At 44.4% G+C, this 12,786-nt stretch overlaps 2 protein-coding genes across 13 annotated transcripts in view; both read right to left on the bottom strand.

The window, feature by feature from the left end:
- The window catches only part of AXIN2 (axin 2), a 79,829-nt gene extending 74,581 nt beyond the window's left edge, over positions 1-5,248 (bottom strand). Inside the window, exon 1 of the mRNA XM_053211934.1 lies at positions 5,180-5,248. The gene's annotated coding sequence lies outside the window, so the exon portion shown is untranslated. The remainder of the gene's footprint in view (positions 1-5,179) is intronic.
- Positions 1-12,786, bottom strand: part of CEP112 (centrosomal protein 112) — a 468,883-nt gene that overhangs the window by 45,121 nt on the left and 410,976 nt on the right. For 10 of the 12 annotated variants that reach the window (XM_027048061.2, XM_053211926.1, XM_053211928.1 and 7 more), the window contains 3 exons: positions 10,843-10,944; positions 6,527-6,591; positions 4,804-5,262 (listed from right to left, as the gene is read on the bottom strand). In XM_027048061.2, coding sequence (XP_026903862.2) covers positions 5,259-5,262; positions 6,527-6,591; positions 10,843-10,944 — 171 coding nt within the window. In that variant the 3' untranslated portion in view covers positions 4,804-5,258. Of the gene's footprint in view, positions 1-4,803; positions 5,263-6,526; positions 6,592-10,842; positions 10,945-12,786 lie in introns of those variants that run through there. The other 2 variants (XR_003416799.2, XR_008294088.1) reach the window with 2 other exon arrangements.

The raw sequence follows: 12,786 nt of genomic DNA, 5'->3' as shown, positions 1-12,786 counted from the left end.
AAGCTAACGGGGCAATTAGGAGGCTGATTCATTTGTTTATCTGGATGATTAGTTGAGTTGTTTCTGAGTGCTCTGTGGTTCAGGGAATTCTCCCTCACAGGCTCATCAAGACCACACCCTTCCATGTGCCTGATATTTCCACGAAAGAAGGGAAAACCACTCTAAGCACAGGGTACGTGTTTCCGCGGACCTTTATAATGATACATTTGCTAAGATAATTATAGTAAACAATGCATACCAAGCCCCGAACAGAGAAGAGTTGAGAGAAACATTCAAACTGTGGTCCCTACCATCTTTTCAAAGAATCACAGAGGAAGGCACGGCCTCAGTGAATACTCGTTAACTCAGGGCTTCCCAAATCTTGTGTCACCTGTGATTGTAGAAATACAGTGCAGACCAACAGAATGTTGCACAGGAAGAAACTTTTTAGCAACCACCTAGATTTGGGCTCTTCTCAGCATCTCGCAGAACCCTGGTCCATAAAATAGGTGCACTACAGAGAAAGTCTTCCACGGGTCAGTTTGTTTAAGGAGACATTCCAGGTCAAAGACAGATAGGTCGCTTTCTCCAAGGGTGTGGCAGGCCACAGACAGCCACGGATCCCTTGACATTGCTGCGTCCGCTACCCTTGACTCTGGGTGGGCTCTGTCTTGGACAAAGTTCAGTAGAAGAGATGCTGTGCTATTCCTGGGCCCGTGGCTCGTGGCTTCCACGTCTGGTCTCTCGTGGGGCTTGCTCTTGGGGGCTCCTGATGGCCGCCCTGTGAGCGATTCATCATGGGTTCCAGCCCTCTGAGCCTCCTGTGGTGGTAACCCGGCTGACATCTGATGGCACCTGCTGGAAACCCAAGTGAGAACGGCCCTGCTGAGCCTGGTCAACCCTCTTCACACAGAGAGATGCTACGTTACCGTTTAGCCACTAACTTTGGAGGTGGCTAATGTGCTGTCTAGCACATAGTAGGTACTCAGCATTTATTAGATGGATGACTGACTGAGTGGGTGATACGAATATGAACCTTCAAGAGGGGGATACGGCATGCCACGTTTCCTAAATATGACATCCGTATATGTCAAGACAAGTCATACAGAACAGAGCTTGATAGAATACTCGTGTGGGAAACCCTGAATTACAGGACTGAAATGGTGGAGTTTGGGAAATATCGCTCTACCCCTTCATGTTGCAGACTGCCAAAGTGAGGCCCAGACAGGGGAAGGGAATTACGTAGGGAAACAAAGCTAATTGGTAGACCCCACCTATGAACTCATTTCCTTTCCTGCCTGAAGTAAAGGAGTATGGACGACGTGGTCTCACTTACGTGAACACATTCAGCTAATTAAATATATTGGGCTTCTCATTAGGTAGCCTTGTCTTTCTACTCGCTCATCAGGTCTTTGTGTCCAGCTAGCTGTTTTCCAGGAGATCTCTCCTAAATGGTAGACTCCCAAAGAGGATACAAGGGTATTTATTAGCCTGACGTCTAGACTAAGGTCAGTTCTAAAGACAGCAGAGTCTAGAGCGACATCTTGGGCCTGTGGTCTTAAAACACTTGCCTGATGGAAATGCTTGCTTAAAACTGAAATCTCCGGGAGAATGAATGTTCAAGTGACCTAGACATTGGTCAGGGATCCAGAGTTCTCAATTCCTTTAGTCTTAGGTTCCAAATCCCACCTCTCTTCCTCCACGACAGAGCTAAATGATAGGATCCGAAGTGTGACTCAGTTCCACAAATAGTACAGTGAAGAATGTCCATACCAGTCAAAATTTGTGATGTTCGGTTTTTACCTTTCAAGTACCATTCCCGCCTGTGCCACTGTTTGCCCATTGGGTCTCCAAATCCAAGAACCACTTCAACAGCTGAAAAGAGGTTTTCTCTAATTATCTTCTTTTCCTCCTTTGAATTGACCAACCATGTATCTTTTTTTGGTTTTATCAAAGGGTCTGTCAGGACAAAAGCACATCCAATTTTAAGTGAGCTTTAGTTAGCAGACTTAAAATTGATCATGCATTTTAGTTTCAGTAACTCGCAATTTCTACACACTTTGATAATTCACTTTAAAGAGCAAACCGTCTTTAATGACAAGGCTTAAAAGAGACGACCTTTCTGAACAAAATATGAAAGCTCAGGACGGACAGTGCTTTTAAGGAAACTCTGAATTAAAATGACCTTGTGTTCTGAAACTTTTCTCCAACCATTTTTGATGTTTTGCCTTCCCTTTTTACTCTTAGAAAGAAAGCTAAAACACCACCGCGTGCCATGGATGGTGATGCACTTCAATAAGAGAGCTGTTAATTGTTAATTCAAACTCCTAGTTTCTTCCGTCTGCACTTTCTTTAATGAGGTTGCTCACGACTGCAGGCATATGCCCGTTTCTGAGGAATTCGCTGTTACTGTGTGACATGACAGGGTGACGTGTGAATCGGAGCGAGTTCCCTGGAGTCATGGCCGGTTCTTTTGTACAAACTATGGAGCAAGTCGACCCACTCTCTGTCCTCCTTTGTGCCCCTGGATGGCTGCCCTCCGAGGAGCTGATTGTTGAGTGGGGAGGTTGCAAAACCAGGGGTCAGACCCCTGAAAGGGCTCACTGCCTGGTGACGCAGAAACAGTGGAGCTTGAACAAAACCATGACATGTGCCGATGACTGACGGCCGGCCTTCGCGTTAACCCTTCTCCTGCCCGACCCTCTGGCGGGGTGCAAACATGCACCAAGAACACCGTGCTTTCCTTCTGCTTGGTTGTCCCCACTGCCTTATCACCCACTACCTGTTCATGATTGCACGCTGACATGTCAAAAGCACAGGTGGATGGCTACGGTGCAGTAGCCAAGAATAATAACTTGAAAGGTAACTAAATTAGGTACTCGCAATGAACAATCGATCTTCCGCCAGATAAAAGAGGGGATGAGATCTTAGATGATTTTATAATAAGGCGCGATGTGTATAATTTATTTCCTGAGCACTTGCTTTCTCTCCCAGTAGCCATTTATATACTCGGTGCTCAATTCAGTAAGGAATTCTAAACGTGCCAAGCGCAATTTTTCTTTCTCTTCCTTTATCGGAGAACGTTTGCAGAAACATTAGTGTCGGCCATCTACTCCTATCACATACGATCAAACCGACCTAGGGTTTCAGCACACTCACTCCCAAACGTATGTGACACGCATCAGAAGGGAATGAGATCTGGGTGATGTCAAAGGTTCACCCGTGTTTGTAATTTCATAACCCTTGAAATAAGGAAAAGAAAGAATAGTAGGCAACTTTCCAAAACACCTACTGATATTTACTCATGGAAAACAAATATTCCGGAGTGGGAGTTCCAATTCCAGCACACCATATAGTTCACAAAGCATTTTCACTTCAGGCAGCTAATAACCTTCCTAATGAAATCTGTTCGGCTTCGACTTGTTTTCACGGTCTGTAGAGAAGCACTTAAAATTAATCACATAGCCTTAATCTTTCCCTTTTGAGCACTAAATCATAGGCTGAGCACTAACTGTCCTCATTCGTTAGGTGCTTCTAATAGCATCTGCTTCAGTTTTGTTTTTTCCTGAATATTTTTCAAGCCAATGCCGTAATTTATTGTAGATGCAAGAAAGACCTCAACTTTCAAAGGACAGTCCTCTATTCCCAGAAGAGGCATCAGGGCAGACATTACCAGGCAGAGGTGAGCTAGAGCAAGAAGGCAAGGCTTGCTTGCTTGCTTGCTTTCTTTCTTTCTTTCTTTCTTTTAATTAAAAAAAAATGTTGATTTATTTTTGAGAGAGACAGAGCGCCAGTGGGGGAGGGGCAGAGAGAGGGGAGACACAGAATCCGAAGCAGGTTCTAGGCTCTGAGCTGTAGCACAGAGCCCGACGCGGGGCTCGAACCCACAAACCGCGAGATCATGACCTGAGCCGAAGTCAGAGGCTCAACCCATTGAGCCAACCAGGCACCCCAGAAAGGCAAGGCTTTCTATCGATGGTCATCACAAGTCAGCGTTTATGCCAATCCCGGCCCTGGCTTTGGTAGTGGCTGTAAAACCTATTACTTCCTTATCATCTCTGGGTCTCCGTTACAGTGCAAAAAAGGGTAATTAATCCCTAGGCAGCAAACAACACAGATGGGTGTGGGAAACTGAAAAGAATTTTGAAAAAGTGTACAAAAATGTTCTGTCCTGTCCTTTTACGGTAAGCCGGATGATTATGGCCCTGGCGGCGGTCTGGAGTTTGAGTGTCTCAAAGGGCCCGTGGCACACGCACAATGCGGTCGGAAGAACCCGGAGCATCCATCTGTCCAGTGCAATTCAAAATTTCCTTGGCAAATGGGGTTGACCAATCAACATAGAACTGCTTCCTGGCACCGGTTGGAGACAAACACCCAAGCACGGGAACAACACCGTATTCTCAGAGGACAACAGGACCAATCACAGTGCACCCGCCATCACTCGCCAGCGTTTGGCGGGTCCCTGTGACGCACCCCTGCATTTTTAGGCTTTCTTAAGGTATGCCAACCGATATCAGAATGAAAACAGCAACCACAGAAAAGAGTAAGTAACAAGAAGACCAGAGCTGCTACATAAAACCCTTAAACTGTCCTGCCTCTGGAGACCAACAGGATAACTACTTGCACGGGTGTCAGATGATCCAGCGAGTGTTATTCTAAATAAACGCACTGCTTATGGATTTGATCTCTGACATGACATAAGGGATTTCCCCCCAGAGTACAATTTGAGATGGTCAGTTATCGTCCAGGGGAAAAATACCATGGATGTATCACACTGATTGTAGCAAATGATGTGCAATAAAAAGTAGAAATAAAACTGATAAGTACAAAATACAATGTTTTAATCATACATGAACATGAAAACAAGGGAAGCATGTTCACATTTGGGACGCGACACTACAAACGTGATGTTGATCGTACGTGACTGGTAAAATCCTACGCAAACGCGTCAACGAGGCATCTTATGAGCAATCATTTCTTTTCCCCGCAGAAGCAACTCTCAGGCCATGCTCAAATGCATGCAAATATGGAAATCAGAAATAAAGAAATGTTAAAAAAAAATAATAACTTAGGCAGACACAAATAAAAACCACCCCGTAGCGTCCGAGTGATGCATGTGTTTATGATCTTAATTACATTTAAGTATTAAAAAACGTTCACTGATCTCACAGTTTATTCTACAACATCCAAATCTTCAAACCTGCTGGAAGAAGTCCACAGTATAAGCCCGGGTGTGTCTGCCACCTTTGCCTGTGCTACTCAGGTAAGCCTCCGTGCAGTTACCTGAAAGTCAAAAGTCTCAGTTGTGACTTTCTGCAGGTCTGATGGGCATGCCACAGATAAAATCCGTTCTAACTCAGGAGGAGCTGGCCAGAGGTTAGAGCTGAATAGAGGGGCGCCCGGGTGGCTCAGTCGGTTGAGCGTCCGACTTCGGCTCCTGGCATGATCCACCAGTTCATGAGTTCGAGCCCCATGTCAGGCTGTCTGCGGTCAACATGGAGCCCACTTTGGATCCTCTGCCCCTGCCTCGCTCGCGCGCGCGCTCTCTCTCTCTCTTTCCCCTCTCAAAAATAAATAAATAAATAAATAAATAAACAAACATTTTTAAAAAGCTTATTAAGAAAAAGGATACTTGATATCAAAATTTCCTCATTTATGCCCAGAAACGATCAAATCCCATCTGCACCAGGCAACAGAATCTTTTGAAAAGTGAATGATTCACAAGGTCTTTACTTTTAATTCACTGCCAAATAAGTAATTCGGCCTTTCACTGCACGAAGAGGGAAGCTGTTGGAAAGACAGCTACATGATCTATGTCAGAGACGTTGCTGGGAACCGTGGACTGAAAAGGCACCTTGAGAAGCACATGGTGAAGTCACAGTGTTGCCACACCACCCAGCCGTTTATCTATTTTGGTCTAGAGAACATCTGCGGGAGCGCCAAACCCCCAGGGCACACGGGGCTTTGAAGATGTGGGCCGCCATGCTAAGAATTGCGTCATCTTAAAAGAAAGATGGTCCCCTCAACCCTGCAACCGGGCTTCAAGACAATGTCTTGTCATGACTATGCAGGTGAGGCCCAGGCTTGTCAGGCACCTGCAGATTCTCTCAGTTTGTTCTGATCGTACTGACTAAGCACCGTGATTACAAGGAGTGGGCGGCTTCTCGAAGACAGGCTATTTACTAGAAATAAGTCCCCCCCCCAATGGATATTATGTGTAAGCATTGTATTTATTTACTTACTTACTTAAATGTTTATTCATTTTTGAGAGAGAGACAGAGAGAGAGAGAGAGAGAGAGCGCAAGCAGGGGAGGGGTAGAGACAGGGAAGGAGACACAGATTCTGAAGCAGGCACCAGGCTCTGAGCTGTCAGCACAGAGCTGGATGTGGGGCTTAAACCCACGAACCATGAGACCATGACCTGAGCCACCCAGGCACCCCCACGTTTAAGCATTTCAATAAGGACCTTAATGTCAAACCAGGGGGACTGACTCCCAGGGGCAAATAATACAAACTAATCAGCAGGCATTCGGAGCATGGGCTGTACCTTCTGCCTTGGTAGGTCGTCAGTTCTTCCTGAAGGATGGACGCTCGCTTTTGCAGAAAGTTAACCTAGAGAAAGACATCGTGTGTGAGCAGAGGTGAATATGGCTTCCGTGGCAGTAGCGTGCAACTAACGTGGTCAAATTTTATTCAGTTCTGGCAGTTGCCTGGATCAAATGCGGAAGATTCGTTGCATGTCAATGTTGCGTTTTTAACGTCTGGTCACACTGCATCCCTCCTGAAAATCCATCAGAGACCACAGAATCCATCTGAACTCCTGCCGCAGAGCCATTGGGACCTGGCCCCGGCCTCTCTTCGAGGCTCCACCTCTCCTCCCGTCCTCCCCCACCCCTCCCCACCCACTATGTCTTCCCCACCCTTTTGCCCTTTGGTGCGGGGCCTCCTCTCCCTTTGGAAAGCTTGGCTCACCATCTATTTGTCCCCCGCTATTTGGTTCAAATGTCACTGCCCCTACCGACTTTCTTGACTCCTCCCCAACTGCCCACCGCATCCCAGGCAAGATCGTCAACAGCTCCATTATTAGCATAGCCTTGTGGGTTTGGGTTTTCATATCTCCTCCCCCCCCCCCCCCCCAACCTGAGAGCTCTTCTGGGTTAGGGAGGATGTTTCTTCGTCTCTGTGTCCCCAGTCTCTTTTCACAGGGCTGGGCATGAACCTGGTATTCACTAGTGTTTAAGGAATGGATGAGTGGGTAGGAAGAAAACGACTGTCTTCTGGAAACCTCCAGCCATCCTGGGGATTCCCTGAGGTTGGAGAGACAATATTTTGTAGTGGAAAGGGCCTAAGCTTCGTCTGAAGTTGGGCCACCTTGGGTTCAACTCCTGGCTTGGCCTCTATGGCTCTAGGAAAGTTACTTAAGCTCTTGATGCCTCATCTGTGAAATGGGATTAATGACAGCTCCTTGCCAAGGTTATGAGGATAACGTGAGATGACTGATAGAAACTGCCTCGTGCAGAGCTCACAGCCGGTACCACCTCCCGCTCCCACTCCCGGGGGTGGGGGGTGCTGAAAGCTAGAGGAAACTGGTGGCTTAGCATAGGCTCTTAAATCAGATCTCTACAAAGTGATTTGTTTTTTGTTTTTTTTTTTTTGAAGCATACATTTCTATATACCACTAAAGATACCTATATCACGTATAAATTCAAAAGCACCTTACACGGCCACATAGAAACGGTCTGGGGCTAACCTCTATGGCTTGATGGAATCAAGACTCAACGGTATTTGATCATTTCGGAATTGTTTACTCTTGCCTCTTTGGTCTGAACTGAAACCATGGCAACGGTTGGTTCTGAAACACAGGCAAGAGGATACAGCTGGCAGAAGAGCAAATGTGCTTTGCAAGGGAGGGAAGCGCAGTTTTTTGAAATGGGTACATATCCAAGGGGTCCCCTCGGTTTTGCTTACTTATAGTATCAGCCCGGTCTTAGTTCTGTCCAATTGCTCAAAAGACCCATGGGACAATTGATAATGTTGACAGATGCAAGGATTACACTGATTCGGCTTCCCTCCCCCCCGCCGTGCTTTGCCACTGGAATTCCAACAATTTTCAGAAAACACAGGCACCTGTGCTTTCAAACTAAATTTGCTCACTATACGGCCTGTGACTCCCCCACGCAGCTGCCAATTCTGAGGCCCTAACGCAGCTGGCAGCACTCCCTTTCTGGGTCAACATCCAGTTTTAGGAGGCTGAAGTGGCTTTTATTACAGTGAAATGATATGAATGATAACAGAAGCCCTGCAGGTGGATATCAGATTTCTTTTCTTTTCTTTTCTTTTTTCTTTTCTTTTCTTTTCTTTTCTTTTCTTTTCTTTTCTTTTCTTTTCTTTTCTCTTTCTTTTCTTTTCTTTCTTTCTCTCTCTCTCTCTCTCTTCCTTCCTTCCTTTCCTTTCTTCCTTCCTTCCTTCCTTCCTTTCTTCCTTTCTTCCTTTCTTTTCTTTCTCTCTTTCTTTCTTTCTTTCTCTCTCTCTCTTCCTTCCTTCCTTTCCTTCCTTTCTTTCTTCCTTCCTTCCTTTCTTCCTTCCTTTCTTTTCTTTCTTTCTTCTTTCTTTCTTTCTTTCTTTCTTTCTTTCTTTCTTCCTTTCTTTTCTTTCTTTCTTTCTTTCTTTCTTTCTTCTTTCTTTTCTTCTTTCTTTCTTTTCTTTCTTTTCCTTCCTTCCTTCCTTCCTTCCTTCCTTCCTTCCTTCCTTCCTTCCTTCCTTCCTTCCTTCCTTCCTTCTAAAAAAAAAAAAACCAAAACCCAAAAAACGAAAAACACAACAAAACCCTCCTCTGAAGGTGCCAGCTCCTACATAGCTGACCCTATGGAAGCTCTCCTACAAAGTTAATGGGTAAACCACACTTCAAGGGGGGCTTTTCATGTAAATAAAGATGACTTAACCCTTTCTATGTCAACACTTTCCTGCAGTACTTATTTTTCTGTGTAGAAGCAAACAAGGCAACACTTAGCTGACGGAAGCAATGGCCGACGGTAGCAATGGCCAATGGAAGCAATGGCCGAAGGAAGCAATGGCCGATGGTAGCAATGGCCAATGGAAGCAATGGCTGAAGGAAGCAACGGCCGACGGTAGCAATGGCTGACAGAAGCACATGTATGGAATGATGCAATGAACATTTCATTTTCAGAGAAGAGGCCTTTTACTGAGGGGAATGCATATGGGGTGGCTAAAATTTGCCCCATGCTCTGTCTCACATATTATAAAAAAGTGAATGTGACTATCGTTACCAAAATCGTTATCATTTCATGAATACATTTATCGAGCGCACACTATGTGACCAGCAGTACTCTCGGCACAGAGAGCAAAGATCTCTTTCTCTGATGGAGCTTTTCCGGAAAAAAAGTACGTTTTCCTTTTTTTTCCATTTCTTAACAGAGACACGATTTGCAAATATTTTCTCCTATTCCATGGTATGTCTCTTTGGTTTCTGCCTCTTGTTGCCTTTTGAAATACGAAGTTTTAAATTTTGTAAAGTCCAGTTCATCTGGTTGGTTGTTTTCGGTGTCATAGCTAAAAAAACTGCCACCTGCCCAATGTACAAGGATTTTCTCCTTCATCTAAGAAGATTTCTTCTTAGAGTTTTCTTCTCTGAGTTTCCCTGTGGAAAACACGTGAGGAAGGACTCCAACTTCATTCTTTTTTCCATGGGAATTATCCGACTGCCCCTGCACTGTTCTATTTGTCCCTCAGTGGAACCGTCCTGCAACACTTGAAAATTAACTGACCAAAAATAGACGGTTTTCCCCCCCACCCCCGGACTCTCAATTCCATTTCATTGACCTCTGTGTCTATCCCTTTGCCAATATTACACTGTCTTGATTATTACAGCCTCGTAGTGAATTCTGAAATTGGGAAGCGTGAGTCCTTCAAATTCATTCTGACTTTTTCAAGATGGTTTTGACTACTGTGGGTCCTCGCTATTGTTTTTCGTCATTCTCCGCCCTACAAGGATTCTTAGACACGTGAAGGCAATGCGATTGTCGTAAATTAAAACATGACGTTTTAAATTTCTGAGTGTATGAGTGGGAATGTGTGGATTCTTTCCCCTGTTAGAGTATAACAAGCTCATTGGCCTGGAGACACATAAAACGTGTTTACAGAAGTACGTGGAAAAAACTCACATTGGAAGTTGTTGAATTATTTTGAGCATCTAAATTTACATCAATCGTATCTCTCGTATTTCATAAACTCTACCAAGAACTACACATCTCAGCAAGAAATACACATTTCAGCAAGAATATTTAACTGAATTGTTTGAATACCTTGTCATTATTCTGCTTGGAATTTAAAATGCATCTTGTTCTAACAACCACATAAAACACAGCAGAATAAAAATGCTTCTCATTTAACCACGGTTTCTGTTTCTCTGCACTTTCACAGTCAGAAATCAACAATGTGCCAAGGGATGGCATTTGGGGCCTGGTACCAAGAGTAAAAAGGGTGAGGCCGTACTAGAATGTGACTGTAAATGAGTAAAAGTAACCATAACTGAACTTTTCAATTTCACGGTGCTTTTAAGAGAATCTTACCGAGACAGTGAGTTCCAAAACCAGTAAGGAAAACATTCTCAAAACAAAACAAAAAACAAAAACAAAACCAAAAACAAAACAAAAAACCCAAACCAAAACAAAAAAGCAAAAACAAACCTCAAACCAAAAACCGATTCATCCTGAGTTGCACGTTATGCTAGGATATGATATTACTTTTCGGCAGTCAATTCGAATTAAACTTATTTGTAAGGTCTGTTTTCAGGATACACACATCACCTGAACCCTTAGGAAAGGCCTTGATTCTAGTAATTACCTGTGACTTGAGGGAGGAAATGGTGTCTTCAAGCTCTTGCCTTAGAGATGCTGGCATCAATCCTTTGAATTTTGTTTCATATTCTTGCCGTATATAAGTTATCTGAAGTGGGAAAAAAAAAAAGAAAGCTTATCGACGTCTCCACGGCAATGATCGTTTCAAATTTCAGGAATCTCGGGAGAATATCGATGTATCACAAAGCTAAGTTTGTTACACGTGGTCCATAAAGATGAAATGAGAGGAAACAAGAGTTACAAACCGAAAAAGGCATTCAGTCTGCCCTTGTGAGTCCGGGAGAGAAGTCCCTGAAACACTTTGTTTCTTTAAAATCCCCATTAACACAATTTATAGCGCTTGATAAGGAAACCACCTGCTCTCTCCTCGCCACTCAGGACAGACACGCTATGCTAATCTTCTCTTGCTCAGGATGTGGACTGTGATCATGACACATTGTGATCTGGGGACAACGTGTGGTGCGGTGTTGCTTGGATTAAGGCACTTCTTCAACCTGGCTGGGCACCTGGGCGCTCGATATAATACATAGGACTATGAAGATGGGAATGAAAGCGAATCTACACTGCCGGGTCTCCAGATCTCCTCAACACAGTGAGACAGGCGGAAGGAGAGTCTTTGGAGGGATGCACCTGCGCAGGGTAAAGAGGTACAAGAGGGTGAGCACGAATGCGAGTGTGTCTGTCTTGGTGTCTTTCTCCAGCTACGTTTATTTCTCTTCCTCCTAATCTGAGATGCAACGGAATTAAAAAACAAAAACAAAAACCAAAACCCGTTGCACGTGCTGTGTTTAACTTAATGGAATATTAAAGCTGAACGGCAGGGTACCCCTTAAATGATTCATCGGACGCATCTGGAAAGAAGGTAATATGCTATGAAAATACACGCACCTGGGCTCAGTTAGACAGGTCTATGGACTTACTTTAAAATCACCAGCCTTCGACTTCCACCTTTTCTTACGTTAAACTGGATTAAGAGATGTGTTCTAACAGTTCTTTTCACTGCCCACTAAAATTGCACAGCAAAGGTTCTAGAACGGGATTTTTCCATTTTTCGCAAAGCGTTTTTTGACCTATGTTATAATCTTGTGATTTACACCTAAAAACAGAAATAACGAAAAATAATCTCTCCCAGGGATGCAGTATTTGATCTTTCCCACCTTCTCTTCTTGGACTTAAGTTCAGTAGTTACATCAAACGAAAGGCACAGGCAAAGCAAAACACGTACTTTATAACACAGATCTCAGGGGCAACATTTGTTGAGGATCCACAAGCTACTCTATTGACCTTATTTTTCTATCATTCAACACTGGCTCTGAAATTCTGAGCTGCTACTCTTAAAAGGGATTCCTGCGTGCTTTCTTGTACCCTTGTTTGTTTGGAGTGTCTACGTTTGAAAGACAACAGGGCTGGGTATAAGAGTGCCCAACCCCACTTCCTTTCCCTCGGAACCCTGGAGACGTTTCTCTTCAAGGTCTTCTGGCATCGCATGCACCTATGGCGAAGTCTGAAGGCAGGCTGATTTGTTTTCCATGTTGAACGTGACTTTCTTTCTTTGCTTCAGTGCCCACATGATTTTCTTTTCGGTGTGTTCCCTTTCATGCAGTTCTTTGAAGAATAGTTTCGTGGGGCCATCTCTCCTCAGTTTCAAGTACGTTGGAGGTGAAGGCCAAGCACATCAGCTCTTGGGTTAAGCCTCCTTGTTCCTCTGGACTCCCCTGCCCCCACTTCACTTTTCATATCTGATGGTCACCCTCTATTGGAGGCTGGGCTGTAGATGGCAGAGAACTGTGGGTGAACGAGACTGCCCTGTGATCGCCCCTATCACATCCCTTTTTAAATCCAGCATGCTGTATTTTCCACCTTCAACTGAGGACCAGACATTTCTACTTCCTGTCTGCTATTCCTTTGTTTTTATTTCACTGAATCTAAG

Source organism: Acinonyx jubatus, chromosome E1 (genome assembly GCF_027475565.1).
Source record: "Acinonyx jubatus isolate Ajub_Pintada_27869175 chromosome E1, VMU_Ajub_asm_v1.0, whole genome shotgun sequence".
NCBI lineage: Eukaryota > Metazoa > Chordata > Mammalia > Carnivora > Felidae > Acinonyx > Acinonyx jubatus.
This window is presented reverse-complemented; position numbering and strand designations above follow the sequence as displayed.